At 39.6% G+C, this 14,531-nt stretch overlaps 1 protein-coding gene across 1 annotated transcript in view; it reads left to right on the forward strand.

Moving 5' to 3' along the window:
* The window catches only part of lrba (LPS-responsive vesicle trafficking, beach and anchor containing), a 1,007,923-nt gene that overhangs the window by 114,887 nt on the left and 878,505 nt on the right, over positions 1 to 14,531 (forward strand). Inside the window, exons 15-19 of the mRNA XM_068041130.1 lie at positions 3,951 to 4,013; positions 6,298 to 6,395; positions 8,388 to 8,480; positions 8,766 to 8,874; positions 14,432 to 14,513. Of these exons, the coding sequence (XP_067897231.1) occupies positions 3,951 to 4,013; positions 6,298 to 6,395; positions 8,388 to 8,480; positions 8,766 to 8,874; positions 14,432 to 14,513 (445 nt within the window). The remainder of the gene's footprint in view (positions 1 to 3,950; positions 4,014 to 6,297; positions 6,396 to 8,387; positions 8,481 to 8,765; positions 8,875 to 14,431; positions 14,514 to 14,531) is intronic.

The following is a 14,531-nucleotide window of genomic DNA, read 5'->3' on the forward strand; positions in this document are numbered from 1 at the left end:
CCCCTTGCCGTCGTTCCCCACGCCCTGTCTCTCCCCTTTGCGCCACCCTCCCCCACCCGTTCCCCCTTTCTCTGTTCCCTCCCCTCGCTCGGTTCCCTCCCCCTCCCTCGCTTGGTTCCCCCTCCCTCTGACAATTGCAGAGCGCAGGAATGCTCAGCAGATGGTCTGTTTTTATCAAAAATCTGAAGTCAGTTTCACAGCTGCTGCATGACAGGAACAGCTGTTTCCCAATTTCGGACAGATTTGGGGTTTTCCCATGGTTTCCAACTTTTTTGAAAAAGCGTGTGAGCAGGCAACTGGAAGCTCTGGGTCACGCTTGCGGACTGAACAGAGGTGTTCGCAGAGTGATCTCCCAGTCTGCGTTTGGTCTCCCTAGTGTAGCATTGTGAGCAGTGAATACACTATATTCAGTTGCAAGAAGTACGTTTAAATCTCTGTTTTACCTGGAAGGAGTGTTTGATGACTTGTACAGTGAGGAGAGAAGAGGTAAAAGGGCAGGTGTTGCATCTTCTGTGCTTGCATGGAAAGGTGCCATGGAGAGGAGTGTTGGGGTGGGTGAGGAGTGGACCATGGTATTGTAGAGGGAACGATGCCTTCGGAATTCTGAGAGGAGAAGGAAGGCCAAGATGTGGCGGCGCAGTGGTTAGTACCGCAGCCTCACAGCTCCAGCGACCCGGGTTCAATTCTGGGTACTGCCTGTGTGGAGTTTGCAAGTTCTCCCTGTGTCTGCGTGGGTTTCCTCCGGGTGCTCCGGTTTCCTCCCACAGCCAAAAAGACTTGCAGGTTGATAGGTAAATTGGCCATTATAAATTGCCCCTAGTATCGGTAGGTGGTAGGGGAATATAGGGACAGGTGAGGATGTGGAAGGAATATGGGATTAGTGTAGGATTAGTATAAATGGGTGGTTGATGGTCGGCACGGACTCGGTGGGCCAAAGGGCCTGTTTCAGTGCTGTATCTCTAAATCTAAAAAAAAAATCTAATGTGTCTGGAAGTGGCATCACGCTGGAGGTGGTGGAAATGACAGAACGTGATCCGTTGAGTATGGAGGCTGGTGAGGGCAAGGAGGAAGTTGAGGACAAGGCGAACCCTATTGTGGCAGGGTGGGGGAGGGGGGTGTGGGGTGTGGGGTGTGGCGTGAGGGTGTGGAGAGTTGAGAGCAGTTTTGTGGGAAGTGGGACGGATGTGGTCAACGGCCCTGCCAGCCACGGTGGGGAGGATAAAAGAAGACCTATCAGAAATGCTGGTATGGAAGGTTGTATCATCAGAACAGATGTGATGGCGGTGGCAAAACTAGGATAGTGGAATGGAGTCCTTACAGGAAACAGAATGTGAGGAAGCGTAGTTGAGGTAGCTGTACAGGCAGTGGGCATATAGTGAATATTTGTTAGCCTATCCCCAGAAATGGATAGAGTTGTTGAGGAAGGGAAGGGAGGAATTGGAGATGGTCCGTGTGAAGGTGAGAGAAGGGTGAAAATTGGAAGCAAAATTGAAGTTTTCTAGTTCATGGTGAGCATGAAACTGTATGAATACGGTCATCAATGTACCGGAAAAAGAGGTGAGGGAGGGGGCCTGAATAGGACTGAAACAAGGAATATAAAAGCAAAATACTGCAGATGCTGGAAATCTGAAATAAAAACATAAAATGCATGCAAATAATTCAGCGAGCCTGCAGCATCTGTAGCGAGGAACAGAGTTAATGTTTCAGGTTAATGATCCTTCATCAGAACAAGGAGTGTTCCACATATCCCACAAAAAGGCAGGCATAGCTAGGAGCTATGAGGATACCCACAGCAACACCTTTATTTAGAGAAAGTCAGTTGAGCTAAAGGAGATGATGTTCCTTGTGAGAACAAGTTCAGCCAGGCAGAAGAGGGTGGTGGTCTCAATTTCTCTGCTTCCCTCACTCACTCTAATCCGTCTCCCTCTGAACTTGCTGCACTCTGTTCTCTCGAGTCCAACCCATCATCAAACTTGCTCACCAGGGTGGTGCTGCTATTGTCTGGCGAACTGACTTATATCTGGCAGAGGCCAAAAGCCAACTCTGACACTTCTACCTTCCCTGGACCATGACCCCACCACTGAAAATCAAGCCATTGTTTCCAGGACTGTATCTGACCTCAGCTCCTCTGGTGATCTTCTCTCCACAGCTTCCAACCTGATAGTCCCCCCAACCCGAAACAGCTCGCTTTTACCTCCTTCCCAAAATCCACAAACAGAACTGCACTGGTGGACTCATCATTTCAGCCTGCCCTGCTGAACTGATTTCTTCCTATTCTCCCTTGTCCAGTCACTTCCCATCTATACCCGTGACTCTTCCGATGCCCTCAGTCACTTCAACAGTCTCCAATTTCTTGGCCCTAACTGTTTCCTTTTCTCCATGGGCATCCAGTCTCCCAACACCTCTGCCCCCCACCAGAATGGACTTGTGGCTCTCTGCTTCTTCGTTGAACGGAGATCCAACCAGTCTCCATTCACGACTGCCTGGATCAACTTGTTCTCTCATTGAACAGCTTCTAACTTTTCCCAGTTCTGATGAAAGGTCATCGACCTGAAACAAACTCTGTTCCTATTTCCACAGATGCTGCCTGACCTGAGTATTTCCAACATTTTCTGCTTTATTTTATATTATATATTATTTGTTGGAATGAGGATGAAGCTAAAGAAGGTAAATTGGAGAAAAATATTGACTGAGTAGAAATAAAATAGGCAATATTTAAAAGAGATCATAAGAATTCAGGAGAAAATATTCCCCATTAAAAACAATTCAGCTCGCCAAGAATGAGACACCATGGATAAGAGATTAAGATGAGATTGAATCTAAAGGAATAAGTACATACAAAGTACATAAATAGTAAAGGAGATGACGACAAATGTGAATATAATGCTTAGGGAAGAGGTTAAAAAGTTAATTAGGAAGGCAAAGAGGAACTATGAAATGAAAATATCATAGAATCTAAAATTAGAACAGTAAAGTATTCTATCGGCACATAAACAAAAGGAGATTTGAGATGGTAAGAGCTGAGCAAAATAAACTCAGATGATACTGTGACGGCAGGGATACTGAACGGATAGTTTCTCTGATTTCACTGAAGAGAGTAAAGGTAGTGCAGTTGATGTGTTTATGGACATCAAAAGATATTATGGTTCTGAATTTTGGTCTGTTGAAAGCAGATGAGGTGCATAGCATGGGTGAAACTACAGGAGGGGAAACCGTGCAAGTCCTCAACTCTTGACTCAATATTTAAGTCCCACTAGATGTTTGACCTTGGTCGTATCAAGGATTGCATTCAAAGTATTCTGTTCATTTGTTCGCCTCTATTTTCTCAATCTCCAAAATACTCTTGGAGAACTCAAATAGACATCACAAAAAGCTTTCAGCTGCTACTGTCTTTTTGTGTAACTTGTGTAACTCTTGATTTTAGTAATTTATCACTGAAATAAAGAAGCTCATTTGAGTTAAATGTGTGTGTGTGTATATATATAATCTGTATATTTCATAAAACAAATATATAGAAGTCTTAAAGACCAATATCTTCTAATATCTCAGATTTAGGATGACAATTATAAGTTTCAATCTACTTTCATATTTTGATATTATCTGAACCTGCCTTACACCACACTCAATTTATTGTCATTTTTGTTCTTTTATATATCAATCATGACATTTGTCTTCACATTTATAAAGTTCTCAGATATTTTCACAGCTCTTATTCACGATAATCTTTTTACCAGATGGACCGGGTGGCTACTAAGTGAAATTAACAAAACAGTAAATAAGTGATTTGGAATATGTGATTGCCAGTAGCCATTTTGCACACAAAATTTGAAAAAACCCACAAATACCATTGACACATTTGGCAAATGTCCAATTTAGCAGCTGTAATATATTTGAGAATTTATTTTTGATGCAGTTAATATTTTATGAAATATCAATTTTCATCTCTTTAGGATCATGGTATTAAGGAAGATGAACTGCAGAGTATTCTTAACTATCTTCTCACCATGCATGAGGTAAAAAAGCACCAAGCACTTTGAACTACTTTACAGAAACTTGGTTTAGTGTATTGTTGTATGGTTATAATTTCTAACTAAAATGCTTTTCTAAACTACAAAAAAATCTGGAGGGAAATTGCTGGTCAGAAGAATCTTCAATATATAAAGTACATAAAATGACTGCTTACTTATTCTGGGTCAGATTAAGACACAAGACATGTTACTTCAGACTTGCGTTTTAAAGTTTATTTCTGTTGCAAAATATCAAAGGAAATCCTGGCTTCATTGGCTGTCAGCACAATCATAATATCTCCAGGCTCTGTCTGTCTTTGAAAATAATCATAGTATGCAAGTGTTATTAATAGTATCGTGGCTAGTAGTGAATACAGATAACTTCACTGTTAAGACTGACCATTATTAAGCACAACATTTTGTTTATAAGTAAGCTAATTCACCCCTTTTGACATACATCCATGCTAATCATTTCACTTAGAGGTGTGTAGAATCTCCATGTTAGCCATGGTGTACTGTTTTCATATATCTGAAATGTTGAAATAATTTATTGTCACCCATTGCATTTTATTTCATTTAGTGAAAAAAAACTTAAAGAATCTGAAGTCAATAAAAAGGAATCCTTCAGAATTATTAGATGTCTAGGGCGGCACAGTGGCGCAGTGGTTAGCACTGCAGCCTCACAGCTCCAGGGACCCGGGTTCGATTCTGGGTCCTGCCTGTGTGGAGTTTGCAAGTTCTCCCTGTGTCTGCGTGGGTTTTCTCCGGGTGCTCCGGTTTCCTCCCACAAGCCAAAAGACTTGCAGGTTGGTAGGTAAATTGGCCATTATAAATTGTCACTAGTATAGGTAGGTGGTAGGGAAATATAGGGACAGGTGGGGATGTTTGGTAGGAATATGGGGGATTAGTGTAGGATTAGTATAAATGGGTGGTTGATGGTCGGCACAGACTCGGTGGGCCGAAGGGCCTGTTTCAGTGCTGTATCTCTAATCTAATCTAATCATGTCATGATGAGGAAGAGTTATAAGATTTTTTTTTAGCAGCAGTTGAAGTATTGCCACAAGATGGCAGTCTAGCTAGAATTTTGAGTAAACAAGATGAGAAAATGACTGGTTAAGGAGCTATTTAATTTTACGAAGGAATACAACAGGCTTCAGTTTGAAAATGAAAAGTGTAAAATTGTTCCTTTGGGCAATCCAGTTTGTGACCTTTAAACCATAATTGGTATATGGTAACGTAAAAAGTATCGTGGTATCATAGTCCTAAGTGATTAAGCCGACATATTGTTTCAAATAGCAGGATTTTGTGAGAGTACAATAGCAGCTCATATAATTTTGCTCACCTGAACAGCTGTTAATTTTAGATAATTGTGAAAAATGATTATTGCTATTCACATTAATTCATTACTGAAGTCTTCGTTTGTGCGATCACATTTGTGGTGGTTTTTAAATAAAGTGTAGCAGTCGCCTATTGTTTATCTATCTGATTATGAACATTTGTCTCTGTCTTGAATAATTCAAGAGTGTGTGCACTGGACGAAGCCAGTGTTGTAGCAGCATGTGTCACTAAGCACAAAACAGCAGCTTACACGAGCTAGAATGTTGGTGTATGACTCTAGATTTTTAAAATTCAAATTGTACTATTCTAAAGCTCCACTGTTGTCAGAATTTCAAGCAAGTTAAGTACCAGCTGTTTTTAATACAGAGTTGGTTTTATAATGGCGAATCTAAGTTGTGTTTCATTAAATGAATGTGTGAAGCCCAGTAAATTGATTAACATGTTTGCTTCAGGAGTTCATCCTGAAGTTTTTGTTTTCCTAAATTGTCAAGTAGCCTGAAATTATTTTGATGCATTATATTATCATAAAATATGATTAAGAATATTTTAAATCATTTATGCAAGGAATTTTCCTTTTGAGTAGGGTTTAGACTGCTAATTTTTTATAAATGGTTTCAAATTTAGTTTCTGCTATATACTAGGTGCTTAATGAACTCCTCATTTTCACTTTATTTTACTAACAATCTGAACAATATTTTGGATACACTAGAAAAAAGGATTTGTTACAAGTCACTTAAATTCTAATTCTGTCTATGTGCCCATGTAATAAATGTAAGACTTGAATTAATTTTAAATTCCATGTGATTAAATTTAGTTTGGAACACAAGGTTATTTTCTGAACTATGGCCTTGAAATTTTCCTTTACAGAAGAGGACACTTCTGGCTAAACTATTGTATTGTGAATTCTGTCATATTTCTGGTGGTAAATTTAAAGATTTGTTTTTTATTTCAGGATGACAATCTAATGGATGTTCTGCAGCTGCTTGTAGCTCTGATGTCTGAACACCCAGGCTCCATGATTCCTGCTTTTGATCAGAGGAATGGAATGCGGTAAAAGATTAAACATGAAGTTACATGTGAAGTAAATTAAAGATGCTGGAATGTTGCAGTTTATTGAAAATAATAGTTTGAAGTATACTTTAATTGTACAAGGTGACGAGGATTTAAAAAAAAAATTACCTTGTATAATTGTAATCGCTGTCTTGTTAGTTTTATACATTGCTCCCCAACCTTTTGAGTTGATTTTGGAGTTGAGCACAAAACTCTCAAATACCTGATGTACATATTGGTAAGTTTCCCTCCTTTTGGCACCCATTGGTATTTTAGATTTAGTATTTTAGAACTTCCAAAAAATAGGCTTTTTAAGTTGGAAAGAATTTCCAGCAGCTGGTGCTTTTTTAAAAGCTGATAAAATGACAAAAATATTAAGGTATGACCAAATTGATAAATCTTAACACATTGAAATGGTAAGGGCTGACATTAGATGAGCAGACTTTTTGCCTGTCCTTGAAGCTTCTTTGTACCTGAATGAGATGAAGCATGGTAAGGAATTAAGATTTGTTTAAATTTGGTGTTTAGACCATATTGTTTCAACTCCCTCATTTGTTACTTCATTAGTTGATACTTAAACATGTTTGTAGCATGAGTTCTTTTGGAACGATATGCAGAGGAAAAACTGTCTCAACTCTAAGGAAAGTTCTTGTAAAAATGCAGGTTTTTGATGATTTTTATGATTGAAAAGGTACTACATATTCTGTGAATTGTAAAAGGTGCTTTCTCAAGAGCATTAAATAAAATTTAAATTCCCCTAATTCTTTTCCTTTTCCTACGGATAGGGTGTGAATACTTAAGGTATTTTATGGACATTTATTTGTTCAACCTGTCTGGAGGCCTGCATTGGATTACTGTCAGTCTTGGCTATTCCGATTCTTGCTTGGCTAGTCTCCCATGTTCCATCCTCCATAAACTTGAACTCATCCAAAACTCTGCTGTTCATATCCTATCTCTCACCAAGTCCTGTTCATCCATCACCCCTGTGCTCACTGACCCACATTGGCTTCCAGTCATTTTTGCACAGCAATAAATGAATGACCAGACAGTCCATTTGAGGGATAAGCTTTTCCCAAGATAACCAGAAGAACTCCTTGTACTACTTTCATTCCATGAGGTCTTCTGCATCATCTGAGGGCAGGTGAAAAGTTGGTTCAACATCTCAACCAAATGATGAAAACTCCAACAGTGCAGAACTCTTAGTACTGCAGTGAAAGGTTGGCCTAGGCATGTGCTCTGATTTCTGGAGTGGGGCTTGAACTAACCCACAAACCTGGACTTGTCCAAAGTTTTCGTTGTCTGTATTCTATCTCACACCAAGTCCTCTTCATGCATCACCCTTATGCTCGCTAACCTACACTGATTTCCAGTTCGGCAGCACTTTGATTTTAAAATTCTTATGCTTGTTTTCAAATCCCTCCATGGTCTTACCCCTTCCCATCTCTTTAACTTCCTCCAGCCCTACAACCCTCAGATCTCTCTGTTCCTCCAGTTGTGGCCTCTTGCGCATCCCTGATGATCACTCCAGCATTGGCGACTGAAGCTTCAGCTGCCTGGGTCTTAGTCTCTGGAATTTCCTCCTTAAGCCTCTTTGCCTCACTACCTGTCTTGTGCTTTAATACAATGCTTAAAAGCTACCTCTTTGACCAACCAACTATCCTAATATCTCCTTATGTGCGTTGGTGCCAAATTCTGTTTTATAATGCTCTTGTGAACTGTCTTGAAACATTTTGCTATGTTAAAGGCACTTTACAGATGCAAATTAATTTTTTGTGTTGCTGATTCTCTGTCACCCTTGGTGACTCTTGGCTTATCTTTAATCAACACAGCTGAAGCTGATAAATTTTGCCTGAGAAAATTTAAGGTTTGAACTTTAAGTTCTTGATTGATTCTCACAATATTGCTATCTGGTTGTCCAGAGTTGTCTAGAATCTTAACATACTTATTTTCATTAATTTGTAACTGCTTTAGTTCTATACTGTCTTCTTACAGGATCATCTATAAACTGCTGGCTTCAAAAAATGAAGGGATAAGAGTACAAGCTTTAAAAGTGATGGGATACTTTCTGAAACATCTTGCTCCAAAGTATGTACAAGTAAACTTTTACTCAATCAATTTCCTCAATTAAATGGCCAGAAATGTTGTAGGGCATACCTTTTGTAGCATACAACATAAATTGTTTGTTTCTCAATCTGGCTAGATTTGATGGTTTAAAACTTCAACATGGTAAAATAAATTAGTCCAATATTCAATTCTTGAATCAAAATCCTTGAATCATGGGCATTAAGATACCCGTCTTTGTGTACTGATCTGAGATTGGTATTATAACTGAAATTTTCCAGCTTTTAAATGTACTGTTTTCTGTTATAGGCGTAAGGCTGAAATCATGCTCGGACATGGTTTATTCTCCTTGTTGGCAGAAAGGTTGATGTTGCACACCAACATAATTACCATGACTACATATAATGTCTTATTTGAGGTAAGAGTCAAGTAATTAACGTAATGCTTGTTGAAATAATGTAGAAACGCTACCTGAGTAGATTTGTTTGTTTTCAACATATCTAATTTCAAATAGTCAATTGTTAGTACAGAACCTGAGTATTGCTGAAAATAGAGACATGTTGTCGAAGCTTTTCGTCTTGCACTCATCAGGACAATCCACAAGAATACCAATGTGATGGAAAACAACAACTTTATACTGTATGAGAAGAGAGTGCTGATTGGTTGGCAAGTGAATTCTGATTGGTAGAGGCATTGCCATGGAGAATGCACCTGTTTACGGTGACTGACAGTTAACTGCAAGCTCTGTTTGAAATTTAAACCAGCAGCTTGACTCTGATTGGTCAAGGCATTGCCCTGAGGAATGAACCAGTGAATGGCTGTCACTTATTTTGTTCAGCTGAAACAGGCTCAATGTTTGTACATGTTCTTTCTGTTTGCAAAGAACAGGGCCCAGTGTATTAATATATGTAGCTTCCAGTACATGCAAATGCGCCACACTGCATGCCCTACTGACAATCTTAAATTGATTGTCAGTGTAATTCTTAGCACATTGAGGATTATTTAGCAAATGTTGTCTAATCGCGGAATCACATCTAATGTTGGATACTGTTTTGAGCTTTGCAAGCACGGGCTGGTTGGGTATGGCTTTGCAGTACCCCACTCGTAACAGCTTGCCATCCTGAGAATGACCTGTTTATTCCTACTCTGTTTTCTGTCTGTTAACCAATTCTCAATCCATACCAGCATATTACCTCCAATCCCATGTGCTCTAATTTTGTTTACTAATCTCCTGTGTGGAACTTATCAAAAGCCTTCTGAAAATCCAAATACACCTCATTCACTGGTTCTCCTTTACGCTACAAGTAGCATCCTCAAGAAACTCCAAAGGTTTTGCCAAACATGATTTTCCTTTCATAAATTCATGTTGACTGCCCAATCATCTCATTTTCTAAGTGTCTAGTTATCACATCCTTTATAAGCGATTCTAATATTTTCCCTACTACTGACATCAAGCTAACAGGTCTGTAGTTCCCCGTTTTCTCTCCCTCCTTTCTTAAATAGTGGGGTTACATTTGTTACTTTCCAGTCTGCAGGAATCTTCGAGAATCTATAGAATTTTGAAAGATAACCATCAATGCATCCACTATCTCTATAGCCACCTCCTTCAACGCTCTGGGATATAGCTCATCTGGTCCAGGGGATTTATCAACCTTCAATCCAGTTCATTTTTTGAGTACTACCTCTGTATTAATAATTTCTTTCAGTTCTTCATTTTTACTGGTCCCTTTGTTCCCTAATATTTCTGGACGATTTTCTGTATCTTCCTCTGTGAACACAGACGCAAAGTAATTGTTTAGTTTCTTCACCATTTCCCTATTTTCTATTATAATTTCTCCTGTCTCCGCGTGTATTGGACCCATATTTGTCCTTCCTAATCTTTTCCTTTTCATATACCTAAAGAAGCTTTTACAGTCTGCCTTTGTTTCTCGCTAGCTTGCCTTCATATTCTCTTTTCCTTTTCTTGGTCATCCTTTTCTGGATTCTAAATTGCTCCCAATCGTTGGGTTTACCACTTCATCTGGCAACCTTACACACCACTTCCTTTGATCTAAAGCAATCTTTAACGTCTTTTGTTTGCCACGGTTGATTCAACTTTCCTGTTGAGTTTTTGTGTCTTAGAGGAATGTATATTGTTGTAGACCATGTGTTACTTTAAATACTAGCCATTGCCTGTCCACTGTCAAATCTTTTAATATATTTTCCCAATCCACCTTGGCCAACTTGCCCCTCATACCTTCATAGTTTCCTTTGTTCAGATTTAAGACCCTAGTTTCAGAATGAATTATTACACTTTCAAACTTAATGTAAAATTCTTTACATTATGGTCACTATTTCCCAAAGGCTCCTTTGCAGCAAGGTTATTAATGTTGTGCCTAATCTGCACTTACTCTTAGAGTCCACAGAAGCTGATTGGTGAAAGGTATATCAATATTTTATTCACACACTAAATCATCAATTACAAGTTTTCACTAACTTGCACAGTATACTACCCGTCAAGGCACGAGGTGATCAGTCTTGAACTTGCGGCTGATCTTCTGTTCTGAGTCCTTGGCTCAAGGTATCTTAGAGTGTTCTTCCCCGGGGTTCTTGTGCCTTCTCCAGTTTGAGTCAGGGGTTAAATCTTGTTTCCAAGACCCTCCCCGTTTTTCTACTCATTGGGGTCTGGTATAATGACAATGATAATTCCTTATTTGGCTCAGTGAGAACTTGGCTCATTTCCTTACAATTTCCAATTGTCTACTCTGAGTCTAATCGTATCTCGTGACCATGACGACTCCTTTATCTGGTATATGCAAGGACAGTGAGTCTGCTAGCATCGTTGCTGTTCCCCTTTCTACCCAACCCCCTATGCTTTAGCACACTGTGTAATTATGTGTAAGTAGCCCCTTTTGTTTTAACTACGTTCTTATGTGTTTTTACTGGGTCTACATTAATTAGCCCTTTCTCATTACATAATAAATCTAAAATAGCCCGATCCCTAGTTGGTTCTTCAAAGTACTGCTCCAGAAACCCATCTCGTACACAGTCCAGGAATTCATTCTCCACAGCATTAGTGCTCATTAGGTTTACCCAGTCTATATGTAAATTGAAGATGCCCATTATTACTGCATTACCCATGTTACATGTACCTCTAATTTCCTGATTTATATTGTGTGCAACATTACCACTACTGTTTGGCCTATGAACAATTACCACCAATGTTTGCTGTCCCTTGCTGTTTTTTAGCTCCACCCAAATTTATTCTATATCCTGATCCTTCAATCTAAGATCCCTTCGCACCAATGTACTGATCTCGTCCCTTAAGAGCGCTATCCAACCTCTTTTTCCTGTTTGCCTATCCTTCCTAAATGGCAAATATCCTTGAATATTCAGTTCCCAGTCTTGGTCACCCTGTAATAACATCTCTGTAATAACAATTAAATCATTTATTTTATTTATTTATTTTTTATTTAGAGATACAACACTGAAACAGCCCTTCGGCCCACCAAGTCTGTGCTGACCAACAACCACCCATTTATACTAACCCTACAGTAATCCCATATTCCCTACCACCTACCTATACTAGGGGCAATTAACAACAGCCAATTTACCTATCACCTGCAAGTCTTTGGCTGTGGGAGGAAACCGGAGCACCCGGCGAAAACCCACGCGGTCACAGAGAGAACTTGCAAACTCCGCACAGGCAGTACCCAGAATCGAACCCGGGTCCCTGGAGCTGTGAGGCTGCGATGCTAACCACTGTGCCGCCCGTTTACCTCTATTTGTGCCGTCAAATCATTTATCTTGTTGTAAATGCTGCGTGCATTCAGAGAGAGTGCCCTTAACTTTGTCTCTTTAACATTATTCCGCATTCTGATCCTATTTGATTCTTACCTTCACATCGTCTGTCTTCTATTTTCACTTAGTACTTTTCTACTTCCTGTTACCGGTTTTGCTTCCCTCCAGTCTTCTCTTCCTGCCACACTCAGATTATCAATTCCCTTATTGCTGCCTTGTTCTCTTGCCTTCTCTCTCTCTAAATTATCACATCTTCTCTCACTTGATCGCTCGCCCCTGCTATTTAGTTTAAAGTCCTCTCTACCACCCTAGTTATATGACTCGTCAGAACACTGGTCCCAGCATGGTTCAGGTGAAGACCATGCCAACAGTACAGTTCCCACTTTCTCCAGTCCTGGTGCCAGTGCCCCATGAATTGAAACTCATTTCTCCCACACCAATCTTTGAGCCACACATTTAACACTCTAATCTTATTTACCCTACTCCAATTTGCTTGACGCTCAGGTAATAATTCAGAGATCTTGGGCTTTATAAATGGGGCTTAGCGTACAAAAGCAAGGAAGTTATGATGGACCGGAGTATTGTGTCCAGTTCTGAGCACCGCACTTCAGGAAGGATGTGAAAGCATTAGAGCAGGTGCAGAAAAGATTTATGAGAATGTTTCCAGGGATGAGGAACTTTGGTTACTTGGATAGATTGGAGAAGCTGGGGTTATCCTTGGAGAAGATCAGATTGAGAGGAAATGTGATAGCACTGTTCAAAATCGTAAGAGGTTGGGACAGCCTAGATTGGGACAAACTGTTCCCATTGGTCGAACGGTCGAGAACCAGAGGTCACTGATTTAAGATGCTTGGCAAAAGAAGCAACTGCAGCATGAGGACAAGTTTTTTTTTTATGCAGTGAGTGGTTAGGATCTGGAATGCGCTGCCTGAGAGTATGGTGGAGGCAGTTTCAGTTGTGGCTTTCAAAAGAGAATTGGATAATTATCTGAAGAGAAAAAAATTGCAGGGCTACGGGGAAAAGGTGGGAGAGTGGGATGAGGTGAGTTGCTCTTGCAGAGAGCTGACACAGACACACGAGCCAATGGCCGCCTCCTGTGCTGTAACCATTCTATGATTCTAAATGTTGTGATGTGACTTATGATTGGAGTCATGATTTATGACCAAACAGTCTTAAGTATGCCGAGACCTTGGATGAGGAACTTGGAATGCATTTAAGTTTTCTTATGGTTGGAGCTGTAGCTTAGTATTTCTTTCAATCTATTTAAGTTAAATTTACATGAATTGCAGTGTTGGTCACAGGATGTTTGAGTCAGTTATGAATAGTGCTGATCATTGAGTTAGAATTGAATGCTTTTGCTTTTCATGTTTCAATAGTGTCTTTTGCAATGCTGTCTCCCCTTTTCTTATTTCCTTTCATATCTCATCATGGTCAAGAGCAGGAGTTGAGTTTCCAGGCCTTAATTAATATTGCTCTGTAAAAATGTATGAAGTTGGTCTGGGAGTGTCCATCCTTCCAATTTTATAGCCTCTTTAGACATTCCTGGTCTTTGCTTGGTACTCTTGATGGTAGCATGGGTAAAATTGGAAACTTAGCTAGTGAAGAAATTACAAGTACAAAGTTACATCTTTTGTCACTGTGGCATAACCTGTTGATGTGCCACTATTCTACTCTTTTTCCACATTGTTTCTTTCATCTGTGCATATGAGGAAATACTAGACCTGTACTTAGCAAAATGCCAGAAAGACATGCTTAGTTCAATTACAGATGTAGATCCACATTCTCTCAATTTGTTAGAGTAGGAGCTTCAGCGTGTTGTGCTATCTTTATATCAGTACCTACTAGCTGAATAACAAACTGTTGGGGTGAATTTGATATAAATCAGTCTTAAGGTTTTGTTGATACTCGTATGATGCTCGAGTTTTATTCATAGTATGACATCAGAATTCCTTAATTTACTGACACGCAACTCACTGCCAACTACGTAATCTACATTGTCCGTTGCATCTGTTTGAGAGTATTTTGTAAATCTTGATGTTGCAGTCCAGATAAAGGATAATAAAATTGGCTTTGCAAGGCATCCATTTTATGAGATGCTACAGTTTGGAAATTTCATAAATGAAAACTAGAGGTGTTAGAAGTGACATCATTTCGTGATCAATTTCTTTATACCTAAACTTTGTTTTTTTTTAAAGATCCTGACTGAGCAGATTTGCACCCAAGTTGTGCATAAGCAGCATCCTGATCCAGATTCATCAGTGAAGATACAAAACCCACGTAAGCAGCAATTAAAAA

The sequence above is a fragment of the Heterodontus francisci genome, chromosome 1, assembly GCF_036365525.1.
Source record: "Heterodontus francisci isolate sHetFra1 chromosome 1, sHetFra1.hap1, whole genome shotgun sequence".
Taxonomy (NCBI): domain Eukaryota; kingdom Metazoa; phylum Chordata; class Chondrichthyes; order Heterodontiformes; family Heterodontidae; genus Heterodontus; species Heterodontus francisci.